Source organism: Tachyglossus aculeatus, chromosome 3 (assembly GCF_015852505.1).
Source record: "Tachyglossus aculeatus isolate mTacAcu1 chromosome 3, mTacAcu1.pri, whole genome shotgun sequence".
Taxonomy (NCBI): Eukaryota; Metazoa; Chordata; class Mammalia; order Monotremata; family Tachyglossidae; genus Tachyglossus; species Tachyglossus aculeatus.
Window position 1 is genome coordinate 97738306 of NC_052068.1, and position 15622 is coordinate 97753927.

Sequence of the window (15622 nt, forward strand, 5' to 3'; positions counted from 1 at the left end):
TCTTGGGAGACTGCCATATCAAAGAATACAGGAGCCTGAAGGAAGCCATCCTCACCCCATATAACTTCCCATCTCCTGGCCCTCTTCTGGGCTACTGGCGTTCAGGGGTCAGGGGCTACCTGCCTGCCTTTCTCTTTTCCAGGGATGCTATGAGGAGAAATTTAATGTTGAGTTGGGTTCTCAGCACCTAAATGGGCCCTTTTCTTTAGGTGAGGTCCCTTTGGATAAGATATGAACTCTTTATTAGGGTAGGGGTGGGGGATGGGGAGAGTGACTAGGTGATCATCATTCAACCACCCACCTGTCAAAAAATGGAATTTGAACCCTATCTCATCTGTAAAATGGGGGTTAAGACTGTGAAGCCCATGTGGGACAGGTACTGTGTCCTACCCCGATTATCTTGTATCTACCCTAGCATTTAGGACAGTGCTTGGCACATAGTAAGCACTTAACACCATTTAAAAAAAAGAAAAAAAAAACAGAATTGGAGCTGCTTTACCCAGAACAGAGTACTGTCTGCCGAGGGAAAGTCCCTGGACCACCTTCAGCCAGGAAATGTGGGTGGCAAAGGCGGCTGCTGCGGAAGACCTGCCAAATGGAAGCCAAGTTAATCTTGCCGAGGGAGAGGGGATAGAATAGCTAAGTTGAACAATACATGAAGCTTGAGCTGGGGCGTGATGTTCCAACCTCACTTTTAGACATTTCCATGGAACTCCTACCACCCGCCAGGGAAAGAGATACCGCAGAGGCATGAGGACTGGGGGAGGAAGGAGAGAGAGGCCACAGAAGAAGCATGGAGTCGTTGAATAATTTTCCCTAAACCCCTCTTCTTCGTTATTTTGAAGGTATTCAGGTTGATGATGGTGGTATTTGTTAAGTGCTTATTATGGGCTGAGCATTGTACTAAGTGTTGGGGTAGATCCAAGACAGTCAGATTGTACACAGTCCCTGTCCCAAATGGCACTGACAGTTTAAGTGAGAGGGAGAATATTGAATTCCCATTTTATAGATGATGAAATGCAGGCACAGAGAAGTTAAGTGACTTGTCCAAAGTCACACATCAGGCGAGTGGGAGTGGCAGAGCTGAGATTAGAATCCAGGTACTCTGACTCCCAGGCCCATACTCTTTCCTCTGGGCTACACTGCTCCTTCATGTTCTTGTCTCTTCTGGTATGATGATGATGATGATGATGTATTTGTTAAGCGCTTACTATGTGCAAAGCACTGTTCTAAGCACTGGGGAGGTTACCAGGTGATCAGGTTGTCCCATGGGGGACTCACAGTTTTAATCCCCATTTTAGAGATGAGTTAACTGAGGCACAGAGAAGTGAAGTGACTTGCCCAAAGTCACACAGCTGACAGTGGAGCCAGAATTTGAACCCATGACTTCTGACTCCAAAGCCCGTGCTCTTTCCACTGAGCCACGCTGCTTCTCTGGTATTAGTGCTGATATTCTGGGGGCTAGAAAAGGGCCTGGTTTGTTGCCTTGCAGGGAAGGTTCTATAGTCATTACACTAGTCACTTTCAATTGATCAGTCAATAGAATTTACTGAATGCTTACTCTCTGCAGAGCACAGTATTAATGAAGTGCTTGGGAGAGAAGAATAGAGTTGGTAGACATGGTCCCTGCCCTCACTGAGCTTACAGTCTAGCGGGGGAGACAGACATTAAAATATATTACAAGTTGGTTGTTCAGACAATTTTGCCTTAGAAGAGTGAATGAATCTTCCCAGCCTTCCTGGGCACTGGGTGAGAGGCAGGTATTATTAGCTTCATTCAGAGGTGAAGAGACTGAAGCCAAGAGAATTCATATAAGGTAGATGAGGAATGAACCAGAACTCAAAACCTGATTCCCCAGCTGAATATCCCCATATAGCCACAGTCCTCCTCCCACCCTGCTCCCCTCAAGAACCAGGTGTTCAGGCTGTTCTTTTAATCCCTTTTGTGTAACCAATATAGCTGGCTCCATTGCTCAGGTTTTTGGATTTCTGTTCCTTCTCCAGTACTTTCTCCCACTGAGGTTTAAGTGACTTGAGTTGTGTGCAAGGGTTAGATTGCCTTTTAGAGATTAGGGATTTCCTTTTGGGTATCCAACTGAATCTGACTTTTGTGCTGGTGTTTGAGAAGCAGCAGGGTCGAAGGCCTTAGCCGTGGGTCTCACGAGTCAAGAGCTGGGCCCTGCCCTCCATATTTTACCAGTGGTTTACTGTGTAGCTTTGGATATATTGCTAGATCTTTTTCTGTTGTAATTATTTCATCTGTTCTGCAGGGATAATCATCTGTACCTACCCCACAACCGCATTCTTTATATTAGTAACTTTCAGCCCTTTACAAATGCAGAGCACATGATACAAGCAAGTTGTCTTCAATTTCTACTTACCCTGAAATTTATCTCCAGAGACCAAAGGCCCTGATGAATGGAGGAAAACATATTATTCCTCTAGATTGAGAAACTGAGGCCTAGATGGTTAGCTATGCCAATGCTGAACAAAGGAAAGGGGCATCAGGGTGGGGAAGGCCTTAGGTAGGTTTTCCGATGTCCTTTTGTCCCATTTGGCCATCTTTAGATGAGTACCAGTGAGTGAGATATTGGCAAAGTCTCCCACCCCTTGTTGGACAAGGTCAGAGTTTTTAAAAAGAAATTGAACCTGCATCATTGGGCTTGCCCAGATTCAGATGTGAGGGCCAGCTTTGTCTACCAGGAGGTTCTGGCTCCAGACACACTTGGCGAAGCTGGAAGCAACTTAATTGTACTATTTTCTCCAGGGACCCAGTTCCATTGTGCGAACAGCCCCTTTAGTACATAGAATGACAATGTACTTCCTCCCCTCAGCAATCGCAGCCCTGTAGGGCTTTGCCTGCAAGGCTCAAGTGCCCGATACCTTGTTAGGAAGTAGATAATAATGGCTTCTCCAAAGGGATCACTTTGACAGGCATCAGTCTACTCGTCCTCATGCCATCCTCTAAGTTAGAGTTCAGGCAAAGGATGCCAGATTTAAAAAGGCCAGTGAATTTACCTGAAAGCATAGCAGCAAAGCTGTCAGTTTAGAACCCAAGTCTTCAGAATCCCACTCTGGCAACCTGTCACAAGCCCACACTAGGTTCAAGTGCAGTGAACTGCCAATGAGTCTCTCCATTTGGGTGGCAGCATTGAAATCTAAAGTTGATAAGCCTGCCAAGCACAGAGGAGAAGCCTACTACAGAATTAGAGTGAACACATTTCCTTGGTAATCCCTAAGTCCTTCCTAATTAGATTGTGAGCCCCATGCGGGACAGGAATCGTGCCCAAAATAATTATCTTGTAACTCCCTCCGCGCTGAGTACCATGCTTGGCGTATAGCAATCACTTAACAAATACCGTTCTTAAGCATTTTATTTAAGCTGTGATGGGGAATTTTAGAAAAATATTCAGATGCACCAGAATTACATTAGTGCTGGACAGTCTGGTGTGGTGAACTTGCCCCAACCCTGGCTGCCCCTGCTCATTTTAAATACTTATGCATCCACTTGTAGACTGGAACATGCTTAGATAGTGTCCTTGGGCTTGTAGTCCAAACTTTTCAGCCACAGGGATCCACAGTCCTCATTTTCCCAGTATTCAGAAGTAGCTTGGCCTATTGGAAAGAGCCAACTCTGCCGCATGTCTGCTGTGTGATGTTGGGCAGCTCACTTAACTTCTCTGTGCCTCAGTTACCCCATCTGTAAAATGGGGATTAAATCTTATTCCCCCCTACTTAGACTGTGAGCCCCATGTGGGTCAAGAGCCTGTGTCCAACCTGTTTAACTTGTATGTACTCCAGTGCTTAGAACAGTGCTTGGCACATAGTAAGTGCTTAATTAGTATGATAATAATTATTCTTATTGTTCTCATAGTTGCTGAGAGGAAAGGGAAGATGGGCATACTTGGGACAGTGCAGCATTTTCCATAAAATGGTATGGCAGACTTTGAATCAAATTCATTTTTATCATTGAGCCATTGCTTCCAATGTGAACTCTTTTGGGTTCTAGGTAGAGGAACCCAAAGAGCTGAGATTTGGGTTTATATCTAAATCCAACGGTTCTGAACCTTTGTGGTTGAAGGCATAGCAGCCTGTCCAACACCTTGTTGAATACCATTGCTCCCTTGCACTGCACTCTCAAATGCAGTGCCAAATGGTGGCTCTTATGCTGCTAATGAGGTGTTCCACTCTGAAGGGCACCAGCTTTGATAGCACTGTGCTTGTAAGTACCTCATTCTGAGGCTGGGGGCAGAATGAAATGAAGGTACTGCGTCTCAAAAATTTCTAGGGCCATGGCACATTCACTAATAAAGTTGTGATGATCATTATGTGTCCAAGTACCAGGGTCTTAAAGATAGTAGGTAGGAGCCTCCTCCATTCTATTTCTTGTCTGTTTGTCTGTCTGTCTGTCTAAAATTGTATTCCCCCTTCTTGTATCATGAGGATTTGTGTTTGTTTGAGATGAGGCAAGTTCCCCGCGCAGTTGGGCTCCAGCTGACGGAGCAAGTGTTATTGGCAAGGAATGGTAAGTGTTCCAACCGCTCAACACTTTCCCCTCCCATAACTCTTTCCTTCTGGAATCCTTATTGCCACCACTCAACTTCTCTGAAAAGCTGCTCTCATTATTAAGAAAGAGTCAATGCCGGGGTACAGGCACCAGCCAATCATCCTGGGAAAGGTTAATTTTCATTGTAAGCAAGAACCTAGCACAGGGTACCTTTTGTGTGCCCAAGGATGTACGCACACATACATACTACCTCCCTCTCTCCATCTCTCTTTTTCTCTTTGAAGGAGTAACTGCTGGGTTGTGGTGAAGAAAAACATTTCACAATTTCTGTATAATCCAGTAGCCAATGTCTCTATGCGTGACACTGTGTCCCTATGCATAGAGACATATGCTTCTATGCTTCTCTATGAGAAGCTGCGCAGCTCAGTGGAAAGAGCATGGGCTTTGGAGTCAGAGGTCATGGGTTCAAATTCCGGCTCTGCCAACTGTCAGCTGTGTGACTTTGGGCAAGTCACTTAACTTCTCTGTGCCTCAGTTACCTCATTTGTAAAATGGGGATTAAGACTGTGAGCCCCCTGTGGGACAACCTGATCACCGTGTAACCTCTCCAGTGCTTAGAACAGTGCTTTGCACATAGTAAGCACTTAACAAATACCATTACTATTATTATTATTATTATCATTATTATTATGTGTGCTTCTTGCTGGGGGATGAAAGGTGGAAGGTGTTGACTCACTCTGGTGGCTTTATAGGACAGCTGGGATCAAAAATAGATTTTTAATTGATAGGATTGTGATCACAGAACCTCAGAACGATTGGGTGGGGAGTCCATTTGGGAAAATGGAGCACAGTCTGTGCATCCAGTTCACCTCTGCAGTCAATAGGCATGTGAGGACATGTAATTTTTTTGGTGGATTTTTTTTTTTTTAGGTGAGGTGGGTGCTGGCATCAAGTATATAATCCTATTCTTCGCTGCTGTCCCTATCTGTAATTCATTTTAGGGCCCTCTCCTCCACTGGATTGCAAGGCAAGGAATGGGTCTACCAACTCTATTGTATTGTGCCTGTCCCAAGCATGTTAGTACAGTGCTCTGCACACAGTAAGTGCTCAATAAATAGCATTGATTGATTGTTGGGATTTCACCTTAGAGATTTGGAGTTGGGATTGGCCCAGGTAATTGCTGTTTGGCTAGGGTGATTTGGGCTATAGGTATATGCAGCTCTCCACTTTGCTGCTCTTGGGGCAATCAGCTGGAAGGCAAAGGAAGTCAGATGGCAATGGCAGCATTTTGTGTTGGAGGTACATAACAGGAAGAGGAGAAGCCACTGAAACATCATTAGATAATAAAGCCTTTTGCAGTTCTCATTGATAGTGTCAGAACTGTTCTCTCTCAAGCACTAAAATAGTGCTGTGCACACAGTAAGCAGTAGGGGGTCCTAGTGGATAAATTACAGACGTGGGAGCAAGAGGCCCTGGATTCTAATCCTGGCTCCACTACTTGCCTGTTGTGGGACCCAGGACAAGTCATTTAACTTCTCTGTGCTTCAGTTTCCTAAACTGCAAAATGAGGATTCAGGATTGCTCTCCCTCCTACTTAGCCTGTGATACCCATGTAGGGCAGGGACTGTTCCAGCTCTTAGAACAGTGATTTGCACATAGTAAGCGCTTAATAAATGCAATTATTATTATTATTATTATTGGGCCTGATTAGCTTTTATTTCTCCCAGTGCTTAGAACAGTACTTGACACATAGTAAGTGCTTAAACAGTACCCTAAAAAATATGATTGATTGATTGGAGGCCTGGATAGATAAGCTCTGAGACCTGCCACCAATTCTCCCAGTGGACAGACTCAATGACACAAATATAGAGGGATCTTAGTAGTGATTTGTATGAAGGGAGTAGTAGATGAGCCTAGAATCAAGGAACATGTTGGAGATATTTCAGGTGTCCATGATGCCATCCCCCAAATTATGCCTGTTTTCCCTGCTACCATCTGGGGAAAGAAAATAATGCCAGGTTTCATTTAGTCCATATCAAGATTTCTAGTGTATGGCTGTTCATTTCTGAGAGTATTAATGCAGGTGGAACCTATCACTTTCAGTTCAATTCCATGGGCCGTTGGCAGATTATCTAGATGTATCTGCCCAGAGAATCTAGCAGCCGAATGGCCGATGCCACTGGTTCTGTACAAACACTCAGAATTTTCTGTCAATCCAACCTGGAGTTGGATTTGACCTGGTTCCATGAAGAGGCAAGGAGCTGGATGAGATGACTTCTCAAGATCCCATCCACCCTCAGAATTCTAGGACCTAGTGATTTCTTGGGAAGTAGGACTTGCTTTTGTTCCCCTTCCTCCACCCCTCAAAAACAAAAGATGCAAATGTTAAGTTATGAGTGAAAGCAATTTAGCTTAATCTTCTTGACTAGAGGATGCTAGACCTGGGTCAGGGGAGAGGGGCGTTGTTTTGTTTTATTTTTTCCCCTCTTTCTTCTTCATGGAAGCCAGAGATAATAAATTTGGTATCAGAAGACAATTCCATGTTTTGTCCAGGTGCCTGTGGGTTGGGACTGAGTTGAACAGTCACCCTGGCCTTAGTGCTTTATTAGAAAAGAACCACAGGCGAGTTAGGCTCAGGAGCATATAAAGTACTCACTCTGGGTATCCGTATGCGAATTCTCTCTCTGGGGGGATGAACACAATTTCTTTTTAAGGGGCTTTCCTTTTTTATACGCCTACCGCTGCTGTACTTCCATAGTCCCAAGGTTTCACTATTAATGATTTAGCAGAGAATTCTTTTTCTAGCCTACTGATGCTAAAATCCTAACTTCTGGGTTATGAAAGGGGCTATTTCTAGTTATGCAAAGAGCCAGTGTGGGAGTGGAGCAAGATTTTCCAGGCCCTGGACCAATTTCTGAAGATGAGCAGGAACTGAAGACAGAATCAAATAAAACTTCCACAAAACCCTTTGTGCACCCAGAACCTCACCTCTAACTTCCCTTTCTTGGAGTTGGTTTCAGATGTGGTGCAGCCAACTGTGACCACAGATTAAATGTTCCACCTGAACCTTTTTAAGAGGGCTTATACGCAGGGTGATGTACCCAATCCATGTTCCCAGTTTGAGTCTCTGGTTTATGAGTCAAGAGAAATCCCAGTTCCTTTCTCTCTCTTCCCTGATTCTCCCTACATTAGGGATATATGAATTGTAGCTATCTCTCCTCTTTCTGAGAAGGTGGGGTGGTAAAACTGCAGTGCTTGTTTCAAGTGAGTCCTTTGGTCATGCCCCTGGATTTCTGACTCTCTCTCTCTCTCTCTCTCTCTCTCTCTCTCTCTCTCTCTCTCTCTCTCTCTCTCTTTCTCAGGTGCAGATCCAGTCATCTGTGAATGCCCCACAGTCCATTTCTCTGAGATTCTGAACTCAGCAGCCTGACCACTCTCTGCTTTTGGGATTTGGAGTCTCCCTCTTCACTGTGCCTCCCCCTCTCCTGCCCCCTTTCATTCCCCCTTCCAAGAACTCCAGGGGATTTGTTGGATGGTCATGGAGTCCCGGGAGATCTTAAGTGGCTCCCGGCAAAGGGGGATAGAGTCGGATTTTCTGGCCGTCCCCTTAGCCAAGCCCTCGGCCGCTTCCGGCTGCCCAGGAGAACCTCTACATGCCTCTGCGGGGTCTGGAAAAGGAATCCCAGGGGGTGGAGAGCGCATGGAGCCAGAAGAAGAGGATGAGCTGGGTTCTGGGCGAGACATCGATTCCAACTCGAACGCGGACAGTGAGAAGTGGGTTCCTGGAGATGGCTTGGAGGAGCAGGAGTTTTCTATCAAGGAGGCCAACTTCACTGAGGGGAGCCTTAAGCTGAAGATCCAGACAACTAAGAGGGCCAAGAAGCCCCCGAAGAACCTGGAGAACTATATTTGCCCCCCAGAGATCAAAATCACCATCAAGCAGTCTGGGGAGCAGAAACTCTCGCGAACTGGGAAAAATAGCAAAACTGCCAAGGAGGAAGACAGAAGCCACTCCAAAAAGAAGGTAAGAACCCCATCTTGTCTCCATGTCTCAGTGCACTGGTTTCTTCCTCTTGGGACCAGTCCCACAGTGGCCCAAGCTCCTCTTAGACTGGGAGCAGAGATGCCCCCTTTCACAGAATCGAGGACCAAACTTTTCCCCAGGTTTGTGTATAGCCCAAAAGGGAAGGATTTTAGTTCTCATTGTTTCCCCCTCCCCACCTACCACAGATCTCTTTATGGCCTCCAATAGCAGTTAAAGTTGTTGGAAGCAGTCAGGAGACATGATGTGGGAAAATTGCATTCATTGGACAATCCTCCATAGCTGGGCTGTGGCTCTGGCATTGGGGTGAGATGAAGGAGGTTGGTCTCATTGTTGGAGCAGTATGCCAGAGAGGAGATCTGAAGAGTGATCTTGGGAATCTGCTGGTGGACTCTGAGAGGTGCGTTACCCTCTGCTCTAATGGCACAAGAGATCTTGTTATTCCCAGGTGTTGTCTTTGGGAGCAGCATGAAGCGACCCATCCCTGTAAGGAGAGTGTTGAGGTTTCATCCTTTCCAATGCCCCCCAGCTTCCATTTGGTTGGGTGCTGGGTGAGCTAGGTGATGTGAGAAGCAGCGTTGCTTAGTGGGTGTGGTAGTCAAAAGGACTTGGTTCTAATCCCAGCTCTGCCACATATCTGCTGTGTGACCTTGGGCAAGTCACTTAACTTCTCTGGCCCTCAGTTACCTCATCTGTAAAATGGGGATTAAGAGCGTGAGCCCCATGTGGGAGAGGGACTTTATCCAACATAATTAACTTGTATCTGTCCCAGCACCAGCACGTAGAGCAGTGCTTGGCACATAGTAGGCACTTAAGTGCCATAATTATTATTATGCACCCACTCTGCCCAGCGGTCACCCGCTCCTATGATCTCTTCTTGGGACCCAAGCTTCGGGATGACAGATTCTCGACGAATATTCCGATATGAAGTCTTTCCACTTTGAAATGAAATCCATGGATTCCCATAGCGAAGCTTGTAACCTTGAATCCCTTTATGTGTTCAAGTGCTTGGGTAAATCAGTCACACCCAAGAAAGGAGTAAGGAAGGCAAAAAGGCCTTCCAAAGTACCAATACCCTACTCCCTTGTTTCAGCGTGGGAGTGGCCAGGTAAACCTGTCACCCCCTGGGGAGAGGGAAAGAGGGCACAGGGGGAGGTTGACAAAATTCCATGCAGGATGCTGTCATGGTAGTGCCAGGGTGGGTGATGTGGAGGCTTAGTCGGGGTTGCTGTCTTGGCCTGGTGTCTGACTCTCAGTGGGAAGGGGAGTGAGTTTTCTTTGCAAGGAGAGGAGTAGATGCCATTCATAGCGTTGCCATTCACCTAAGTATTGGGTTTAAGGATGGAATAGATGTGAGTGTTTTGTGGGTGCGCAGGTAGGATTTGCTTAGGGGAATTGACATTATTGTTCCCACTGTGATCTGTTTTCAAAATCATCTTTTTGCATACATTAGGAGTCGGGTGTAATGGGCAGACTAGCTGGTATTGAAGCAGTGGGAGTGATAATGGACACTTTCCCAGATTTAGTGAATTTTGCATCAATATGTGACTACCACTTTTTCTTTTTGCATGGATAATAGGAATACAGTCAGCTCTATGGAGTTCTAAGGTTTCGCCATTGAAAGAAAAAAAAGGTTTTTTCTAAATTTGGTGAACCATATTACCTGGGACTTTTTTCACTAAACAGTACTGTAATTAGCTTTATTTTCTATTGATTTAGTAAAGGATGACCCAGAGAATAGGGGAGAAAGAAGCAAATAGTTTATTGTCCAGTTAGTTCCCAGTTTGACCATATATGGCCTTTAGTAGAAGCATAGCGACCTCAACCTGTAGATTTCTCCCTGGGTATGTAGCTGAACCGTAGGCCTTTTGAACCTCAACAGGATATGTAAGGAGCAGTTCTCATTTGGATGTACATTAAGGGTAGGGGTTCAGTGTGGATTCATTGGGTATCTCCTCCCCCTCCCCCCAAAAGAACCAACTTTGTTTTAACTTGGCTTGGGTTGGTAGAGAATAAATGCAATCTACATCTAGTCCCCAGTGTTTACAAAACTGGCTTCAGCATGCTTGTAGTAGCTACAAATAACACGGGGTGGGGGTGGGGGGGAAATCATGAGAACCTGAAAGTAATTTAATTCCTGGCATGTGGGCAAGCAAAGTCCTGGAAGTGACAGGAGGCTGAGGAGGCTCTGAGTTAGGGAAGGCCTGAGTTCTTCTCTCCAGGGAGGGTTCTGAGGGGTCCATGTGATGACTCCAAGCGGATGTGAGCCCCCTGAGGGCCAGAAACCGTTTCTATTTCCCACCAGGGTATTCTTTCCCAGGGTTTAGTACAGTGATCTGCTCATAGTAAGTGCTTAACAGCAGCATGAAAGCAACATTGCATAGTGGGTAAGGCACAGCCCTGAGTGTCAGAAGGGCCTAGGGTCTAATCCCAGCTCTGCCACTTGTCTGCTGTTTGACCTTGGGCAAGTCACTTCACTTCTCTGTGCTTCAGTTACCTCATCTGCAAAGTGGGGATTAAGACTGTGAACCCCATGTGGAACAGGGACTGTGTCCAACCCGTAGCTTAGAACAATACTTGAAACATAGCACTTAAATATAATAATAATTATTATTATTATCATCATTATTAACACATACTATTAGTGGGTTTTCTTGTTAAGGAGCCAAGTGTAGCCAGGATCTGTCTGTCTGGTTTATCAGTACAGCTGACATCACAGGCCGGGGTAGCCTGTAATGTCAGCTTCTGTGCAATGTCCTTTGAACCCACACATTTCACATGGACTGGACAGACCCCCCTGAACTACAAAGGGCTAAGAAGTAGTAATAATTTATTATCATGATTCAAGCCCTGTTCTAAGCACTGGGATAGATTCAGGTTTATCAGTCTGGACATAGTTCCTGACCCAAATGGAGCTCATAGTGTAAATGGGAGGGAGAACAAATATGTAATCCCCATTTTACAGATGAGGAAACTAAGCACAGAGAAGTTAAGTGATTTGCCCGAGGTCACACGGCAAGCAAGTGGCAGAGCCGGGATTAGAACTCAAGTCATCTGACTCCCAGGCCTGTACCCTTTCCACTAGGCTTAGCTGCTTTCCTAGAGTATTAGTGATGCAGCAGTATTAATTCCAGGAGCATTTAACAAGTCCCAGGTGAGAATTCTTCTTCCCTTCTCATCACTATTTTCTGTGACACGTTTGTGTGATCATCCATTTGCTGGGTGCATAGACTCCTTCCTCTGAGAACAGTCAGGTGTTCATTGAATCCCTAGGAGAACCATTTTTTCTTTTTTTCCCCTCTCTGGGCTCTCCACACAGTTCCCCTTGGCTAGGAAGCTGGCTCTGACTTTTCTTTCTCAGATTCCTTTTTTTCCCTTCTTCTGTCCTCTGAGGATTTATTTATTTCCCCAGTGGTTTTTTGCTCTTTTCTCTTTTAGGGAAATTGGTCCCTGTGTTTCCTCCTCTACTTCTTTCTTGGCCTTGTGCTTAATGTAGCAAGTAGAATGGGGATGAATTTGAACAATGAACCAGATTGTTTTGAAGTAAGATTTCTCATAGGGTTGTATCTCCCAAGGGTTCTGCTTACTGAAGTTAGGGGCAGTAGCCCCTCAGAAAGATCTGTTTGATTCCAGAACTAGGAGATCAAAGTTTAAGGGATGACAGGGAGAAAGAGGGTGATAGAGGGTAGTCTTCCTACTCGTGGTAGCTTTATAATTCAAGATACCTTGAAAAATGTGCTAGTCCACTTTCAAAGCACTATTAAGGTCACATCTTCTCCAAGAGGCCAGTTTAAGCCCTCTTTTCCCCAACTCACTCTCTCTTCTGTTCATCTGTGCACTTGGGTCTGTGACCATTGGGCATTTAATATTCACTCCAGCCCCACCGCATGTACATATTTTTAAATTATGTATTATAAATTACTTATTCTTATTCATGTCTGTCTCCCCTTCTAGAATGTAAGCTCTTTATGGGCAGGGAACTTGCCTGCTAATCCTGTTGCATTGTACACTTCCAAGCACTTAGTAAAGTGCTTTATACATACTAACTGCTCAGTAAATACCATTGATTGATTGATAGTAATTGGGATTTGTGCTGAATTTGGGAGCTGAACCCAGATTTGGGTTTCCCTTATTATCCGTTCGCCATTTGTAGATGGTTTCACTGGGGAAGCCCACAGAACTGAAGCTGGTTCCAGTGCAATCTGAGTTGAGAATCCAGGCGAGTGAGGGTTCAGGGAGGTTCACTGTGACCCAAGGCCTCCCCAGAGACCCAGCTAAACTGGAGGCCCCCCTCCCCCTCAGTCATATCCAATGGGCTGAGTTGGAGGACCAATTTTCAGCCTCCCCTGGAGCCACATTAGGGAGGTGGGGCACCCAAGGTGACTTCTGGAACTGACTCACCTGACTATCCCCTCTAGGGCCAGGATCAGGCCACAGGAGTGGGTGATGTTCAGAAGCCATCTTCTGAGTGTCAACCTATGGCAGTCGGTACTTCAGTAGATGCAGCCTTTCGTCTTAGTCCAGTCATCCTATTTGGAAATGCTGGAAGTTCCTCATTTTCACCCACCCTGGACCACTTATCTAATGCCTGTGGGAAAATGGTGCTATTGAGACAATAGTCCAGAGAGGGTTCAGGGTTCCTTTTATCTCTGAGGTCGCTTCTCTTCTGAGCCAGTGCTCATACTTTAGCACCAAAAGATGATTCAAATTGAAAGTTGAAAATCAATTTAAAATTAGCTGAGCAAAATGAGCAAGTTGCCTTTCGCTGGATTCTAGCATCTGTCATTCTTCTAGGATTTGCATAACATACTCCCCCTCACTTTTCTCTACTTGGGAACCAAGTTTCATTTACATTTTCAAAAAGTCCCTCCTGTGATGTTTCCAGTTAATCTTCAGTTACATTTCTCCTTTTTCTTTAAACAATAACAACAACAACACAACCTTTTGCTTTTATTAACTGTCTTCTTCCCTTTCCCCCTCTTTCCCCACTTCCCCTATCATATTTTTGCACATCCGTTCTATTGCCCATAGCTCTTAAGTGAAATTACAATGATAATGGAAGCATTTGTTAGGGGCTTACTATGTGGCAAGCACTGTACTAAGAGCTGAGCTAGACACTGGATAATCAGCTCAGACACAGTTCACAATCTAAGAGGGAGAGGAGTCGTTGAGCCTCATTTTACAGATGAGGAACTGAGGCACTGAGAAGTTGTGTGACTTGCCCAAGGTCACACAGGAAGCAAGCGGTGGAGCCAGGATTAAAACCCAGGTCTCCTGATTCCCAGGTCTGGACCCTTTCCACCAGACAGCAGTGAGGTTTCAAAAATGACAACGTAAAAATGTCCCTCAAATTAGTATAGATGTCTTAGACTAGAGTGGATTTAGTCAGGAAATGATTGGTAACTTAAGGGCAGTTGTACAGGGAATGCAGGAATTCAGTCCTGTAGTTCCCAGATACCTGTCCCATAGTTTAAAATTCACATTATTCATTCATTCAATCGTATTTACTGAACGTTTACTGTGTGCAGAGCACTATACTAAGCGCTTGGGAAGTACAAGTCGGCAACATATAGAGACGGTCCCTACCCAACAACAGGCTCACAGTCTAGAAGGGGGAGACAGAAAACAAAACGTGTAGACATGCCCTTAGCTTTAAGAGATGAAATTCACTATGAAAATCGTAGCGTACATGTTTGGGTATCTTTTATGTTATGACCCCTCCTCACCTTCTTCCTCTCCCCACCACCTGAAATGTTAACAGGCAAACCGCCTTTGAGGAAATGGTTTTGACTCCTACTGTGTTCTTCAGGTTAACTCAGCTTGAAATGCTCTTTGAAATCTGTTTTCACCACATTGAAACAAGCCACAGTCGAGAAATCAACCCCTCTTCCCGAGCACCAGAGGTAAATACCGAGAGAAATAGGCAAGGAGTTCGTCTCGTTGTCTGGAGTGAGGCAGACTAAAAAGAGCCTCAAGCTTCAGTGACACATCTGGACACCGACATCCAGTCAAACAGAAACTCACATACCTCTACTCAGGCACTCACACATCAGTGAATAATGCATGATCGTGCTGAGTAATATGGCTGGTTGAGTGTGCTACTCTTCAAATTGCAGTCTGCATCAATTCCCAGCTCTCTCTCTCCTCCCCACAATCCCTTAGCTCTGGTGTTCTCAATGAGTTCTACGTTTCAGTTCAGGCTGTGTTCTCTCCCTCTCCAGAGGCTTCTCCCCTCATCTTTAGCTTGGCCATGACATCACCAAGGCAAACAACTTTAGGCTGTATTTGCTCAGGAAAGGTTCAAGCTGTTCCCAAATTTGAGGCTGACCCAGAGACCATTTGATAACCATCTTTAATATCAAGTGCAAGTTACCAGGGGGTGCTTTCTAAAGACTGCTTAATGACTGCGGTATTTGTTAAGCACTTACACTGCCAAGCACTGCCTTAACCTGGGGAAGATAAAAGAAAATCAGGTCAGACACCAGCCCCTGTCCCACTTGATTAAGATTTAATCCCATTTTACAGATGAGGAAACTGAGGCACAGAGAATTTAGGCAATTTTTCTCATGGTCCCACAGGAGGCAAGTGGTGGAGCCAGGATTAGAACCCAGGTCTTCTGACTCCCAGGCTCTTTCCATTAGGCCATGCGGTTTCAAGCTGCATAATGTGTTTTCTCTCAAGACCTTTGTGTTTCTCTGCTGGGACCACACCACCAGGTAATGGATGTCCTCATCCAAGGTTAGAGAGGATGCAGGCCCCACCTGGCCTTCCTCACCCAGCAACATTCTCCATGCCCATAACCCAAGGCACTTTGCAAACAGGGACCCATCTTTGTGGGCACCTCTCATCTGGGGCCCATCACTGTGCTGGGCAAAGAGTCACAGATGCTGATTTCTATCTCTTTCTACTTTCATGCCTCCATAGTTGGATAAGGGGTACCCGGGGCTGCTGACCCTCATTTGCAACAAGTGAGTTTTGGTCCTTATGCAAACTAATTCCGGAGTGTTGTTTTGAAACCAAACGTGAGTGCTGTTCCTTGCCCTGGGACTAAGGTGGGAGCTCCGGCCCCCCACG

At 45.4% G+C, this 15622-nt stretch overlaps 1 protein-coding gene across 1 annotated transcript in view; it reads left to right on the top strand.

Moving 5' to 3' along the window:
• The window catches only part of SETBP1 (SET binding protein 1), a 366235-nt gene that overhangs the window by 10730 nt on the left and 339883 nt on the right, over nucleotides 1-15622 (top strand). Inside the window, 1 exon segment of the mRNA XM_038744019.1 lies at nucleotides 7869-8530. Coding sequence (XP_038599947.1) covers nucleotides 8039-8530 — 492 coding nt within the window. The 5' untranslated portion in view covers nucleotides 7869-8038.